The sequence below is a fragment of the Drosophila erecta genome, unplaced genomic scaffold (assembly GCF_003286155.1).
Source record: "Drosophila erecta strain 14021-0224.00,06,07 unplaced genomic scaffold, DereRS2 tig00000092-arrow-pilon, whole genome shotgun sequence".
Lineage (NCBI taxonomy): Eukaryota > Metazoa > Arthropoda > Insecta > Diptera > Drosophilidae > Drosophila > Drosophila erecta.
The window spans coordinates 13808200-13813258 of record NW_020825207.1 but is presented as its reverse complement, the minus strand read 5'-3'; the positions used below and the strand labels follow the sequence as shown (position 1 = coordinate 13813258).

At 43.3% G+C, this 5059-nt stretch overlaps 1 protein-coding gene across 1 annotated transcript; it reads left to right on the top strand.

Annotated features, from left to right (window-relative positions):
- The first annotated feature begins 683 nt into the window (after nucleotides 1–683).
- LOC6547129 (E3 ubiquitin-protein ligase Topors) lies at nucleotides 684–1885 on the top strand. Its single transcript, XM_001974727.3, has 2 exons — nucleotides 684–816; nucleotides 898–1885. The coding sequence occupies exons 1-2, from the start codon at nucleotides 704–706 to the stop codon at nucleotides 1883–1885; spliced, it is 1101 nt and encodes a 366-aa protein (XP_001974763.1). The 5' UTR covers nucleotides 684–703.
- The last annotated feature ends 3174 nt before the right edge of the window (nucleotides 1886–5059 follow it).

The window sequence follows — 5059 nt, the reverse complement described above, 5'->3', positions numbered from 1 at the left end:
ACCGCACAAAACCGCAAGAAATTTTTTATTAATTTATAAATTATAAATCATTTATTATTTTGTAAATTTCTATAGATTTGCCAAAAAACGTTTTGCCACGCCCACAAACCGCCCAAAACTCTCACGACCACACTTATAAAAAATGCTTAAGTTATTTTTCATTTTATTATTTTTCCTCCATTTCTACCGAAATTCCAGAAAATTTCGAAATTTCTCGTTAGCGATTCCACTAGCTTCCACTAGTCGGGGAACTCGACTATAGCATTCTATCTTGTTTCTATTTCCAATGTCCCCACGAATAGCAGGTTAATTATTTGCATTGTCTGAACAGTCCCATATATTGCACACATGACATCGCATCGTGTAAATGCACCTAAAACCAAAAAGTACAACAGAGCCCTTAATTCCGCTGTGAATGCGCAATAAGCATACTTTTTGGTGACTTGCAATTCGAACTGTGCTTGTGAATTGTTTAAAGAACGATCTAATTGTTTAGTTCCTATAAGGTAAATACTATCAAATTGCATGTGTAGCTGGGAAAGGCCATTTCGTGAGCGGCAGTAGGCGGTGAAACTCTGAAACCGAATTTGTGTTTGACAATCCCAGGAATTTTCAGTCACGCCTAAAGTTACTTGGTTACTTGGTTTTCTGCGAACTGCATATTGTAATATTATTGTATGTATTTACGTGGACTGCGGAAATAATGATGCCACGACACATGGTCCAATGGCGCGTGTATGTCTACACCAATTCGCTATATTCGCTGCCGGATCGCGAGACGAGCGGCTTTCGCGGCTGGTCACCCCAATACTTCCGGTGAGTTTGGGCCTCCCCAAAATACAAAATGGGAACTTTCAACTTTCTGCCACATTCTGTCATTGCTGCATTTTCTTGCAGCCGCAATCCCTTCGAGGTCCATAGGGTTATGATGTGGGTAAACCGGGATGTTTCGGTGCTGATCAGGAACAGGAAGGCGGATGTTTTCTATCTGTACGAGACCATCAAGAATCTGCTGCCTCGTCTTGGCTTGGACAGCATGCATTTCCGAAAGTCAATGGTCCACTTTTTTGGAGCCAAGACGGAACTTTTCATCCACGAACTGATCAACTTTGCTCGTTCCCCGTACGATGATCTAATGGCCTACGAGTGCAACACCCAGTACAGGGCCTTATTGCCGGACGATAATGGTCCCAGTACCTCGTCGCTATCCAGGGATCACGAGTTCTTGTCCTCGAGACTGCTCAACTTTGTGGACTTCACGCGTCGCATCAACTACGACGATTGCGGTGGCTTCGCGGCGGATCTGGCGCTGGAGGATGAGGACTACGGGGAACTAGATGATATGATGGTGGAGTGCTATAGCGCTCCATTCTTGATGAAGTTGGACGGCCAGGTGGTGACAGCCCGAATTATCCCAAGCTCGCAAGCTATAGCATCTAACCAGGGTCAGGTGAATCCACAAACTCAATCCCAGGCCCAGCAAGCGGCAATTCAGCCATCTCAGCAGGCGGTTCAGCGATCCTTGCCGTCGGGACAGCAATTAGGCCATCAGCATGCCTCATCGTCCGCTGTCATGCCCCCATCTATAGAGGATCTGGAACTCGAGGTGGCCATCGAGCGCAGTATGTTCGAAGGAGCCGCCCAAGTTTCCGGCGGTCAAGGTAGCGATCTCGTCCTGCCAACCGGACGAGTGTTGCGCTTTGCCAATAGCAACACCAATAACCGTGCGGTGCGCAATCCCAACGGAAGTGAATCAGGCTCCGGTGTCATGAATCCACCACCACCACCAAACGTTGCCACCGGCACTTCCTCCGCCGTGCCGAACAATCCAAGAAATGTGTCCTTACACCGGCCCCGCCGCCGCCGCATGCCCTACCAACGCTAGGAGGGATACCTAATTACAATATCCTGTTGCAACATTTTCATCTCATGTATAATACAATCGAGTGCGTCGAGGTCTTTGTCAATGGCCTCTCGCAGCACACACAGCAGAAAAAGGGTTTAAAGGGCATTAAAAATTGATAACGATAACTGAAAAAAGGATGGCCCATCAATGAGGACACGCCATGTAAAATTGCGTGCCAAATATGCCTTTAGCGCATATTTCCCTTTGTCTTAATTTCGGCTGAAAAGGTAGCAGCAAACCCCACGCCTTCCACATCCCCTGTCACATGGCGCATGAAAAATTGAATTACACGCACTTTTGCGCATAAACGAGGGAGCTGAGATAAAAAAAAGCAAAAATGTTGAGTGAAAAATGCGGCCGATTTAGGGTTTTCGCTGGAGGAATGAGCCTGGAGGGTGCGGAGGTGCCCCAGCTGCTTGTGGTAGCAAATTCAGGTCCAGAAAATTGAGTTAAATATTCCCTTTTTTGGTGCGGCTTACTTGTTTTTCCCTGCCATTTTTTTTGGAATTTGGTTTGGGGAAAAAGGTATAATATAATTGTCCTGCCTGCACGGTAATTCAATGCATATTTGATTTTATGTTTCCTTCGGCACAAAGAAGCATTAATGCATATCGAATGAGGCCCCTGAAATCGAATCGAATCATCATAATTGTTAGAAGGCATAAACTTACGCATTTAACCAAAGATGAAAAGTATCCACTTTTATTGAATTGGCCTTGTACATTATGGCATTACAATATTTTCTACACTTTTCAATGGATTATAAGTAAAAGCGCTGGTTTTCTTAAATTGTAATCTATATTATTGTTGAAACTTAAATCGATTAAAATTTCATATTATTTCAAAACCAGTTCACGAGCAAAAGAATTTGACTAACTTCCATTTAAATGGAATTCGTACTAATTCGTTCTCACAACTCACGACTGCACAAGGGATAATCCCCGAAATCCAATCGAATCATTCCACATAGCCAGTGTGAAAAAGTTGAGGCGTTGAGGCGAAGTCAACTGAGGGGGAAAACTGCATCTTGCGTCCAATGGACTCCATCATCACCAGGATCTGGGCTTAGCTCTGGAAAAGTTATCCCTCAGTCTAAATGTCATTAGGGTTTTGTCGGCTGCATTTGCTTGGCTCGACTGACAAACTAATTTGCGTAATGTTGACGAAAAACTTTTTATTTGACTTGCTGACTTGGCCCACAGTCACAGCCCACTTTTTCCAGTTCCCTGCCATTTTCCTTTTCTCTTTTTTTTGTGAGCAAGACAGGCAAGAAATAAAAGCGAGACGATTCAAAACTTTGCGCCAGTTTGCACTGCATTTTGAGATGTTGAAATGGGGCGGGCTGGTAATTGCGAGGCTGAAAGTAGTTTGGTTGCCCGGATTTAAGTTTGAGTTGCAAATTACGCCGCCGACTTGAATTAAACGTTTCAGATATCACGCATACGCACCGCTGCCTCTCAGGCGCCAGCCAAGGGATCTTTAATGTGCATTTCATGGAAATGCCTGGCTCGATCTGCATAAAATATTCGTTCGCCGTGATTTTTCCGGCACCCCAACGAATTATCGCGCATAAGTGTATTTCGCTGTTCGTTGGCTTATCTCAAATTATGCGCGTGGCGTTGCAAAATTAAAATAATTTCCACATTCGCCGCGGCGAGCAATTAATCAGGACCGCCGCTTACTGATATGCGGTGCGGCAGTTATGAGTTCTCATTTGTGCCCAATGGTTTTGCCCAAGTTTTGATTTACGGACATCTCCTACGGCCACCTGTCGCCCCTCGGATCCTCGCACTTCCTAACCCTCGGGAGGAACCCATCGTGCCACTCGATATCCCGCTGCAATGTGCCACATTCGGTTTTATTCTTGTCTTGCCTTAGATTTCCGCATCCGACGTCCTTCTTCCGTGGATGCTGATTTTGCACTGGAGAAAATGGGAGTAGCTTCTTCATGCCTTCTAGCGAAGCATTATTAGGAAATTGCAAAAGGCACAATCAGATTAAATGAGTATGTTTATGAAAATTTAATTCATTTTGCTATAAGGTATATAAATGTAATCGAATTCTAACGCAATTTTGATAAGTTTGGATAGGATAGGATTAATGATTGTTATTTTGTAATTCCTGCTTCTTTATTGTATATTATTGCTGAATTGTTATAGTATCTTAAATTTCACATTTATGTTCCATATACTTATTTAGTGCATATTTATGGCAGTGCATGCGCCTGTTTTCCCCCTTTCGGCATTTGCCAACTTTAATATGTTGGCACAGCACGAAGGCACGGCTTTCGATTCGCGTCGAGTTTCCATTACATTGCAACGGAAGCCGGATGTTGAAATTGTTGAGGTTTCTCCTCCAGCGTGTAGAAGCGTTTGTGTGTTTCTGTTTGTGTGTGTGTGAGGGGGGTGTGTGCGTGAGTGGAGGAGTAAGCAGCTTAGGAAAACTGCTTGGAAGGCTGGCGATGTTGAGGAAATTGCCAGGAATACCATGGCTACCGCGAAGCGATTCGAAATCGAATCCGGACGCAAACACGAAACCCAATCGCGCTGCTTTCTTTAAATGCTCAATCAAAAACTTCTCACGGATTCTCGGGAAATGATTCAATTTTTGCGCAATTGTCGCAGCTTAACTCTTAAGCAGAGACTCCCTCGATTACGTAAGCGATGTGAAGTGGAAAAGCCATAAAGCAGGCATCAATTTTCAATAAACACCCATACTTTGCATATTTGGCTATGATTCAGCACTAAAATAAGTTGGCAATCTGCGTTTAAAGAGCTTTTTATTTTCTCGTTGATTTGCTTAAATAAATAAAGTAAAATCCCCTGGAAAACCATTTCTTATTTTCTTAGGGTAAATAAATATTAATACGCAGCCAGTTTAATGCATCGTTTTCTGGAAGCATGTGCAATCAAGATAATGTGAAATTTAAAAAGTCCAAATGGAAAGTCGTTTTTTTTACCTCAACTTGCTGGCTTTTTCTATGGAGAGAGTTATGCTTTAAAGCCTACTTAAATGACACGCTTAAATAAATATAATAATTTTTTAAATGAGCGATTTTCCGATCTTTGCGTTACTTTGCGTTGGCCTGTTGCGTGACTTCATATATTCGTGTTTTTTCCTTTACGCTACCGCTGACTTTCCACTTTCTTGGCG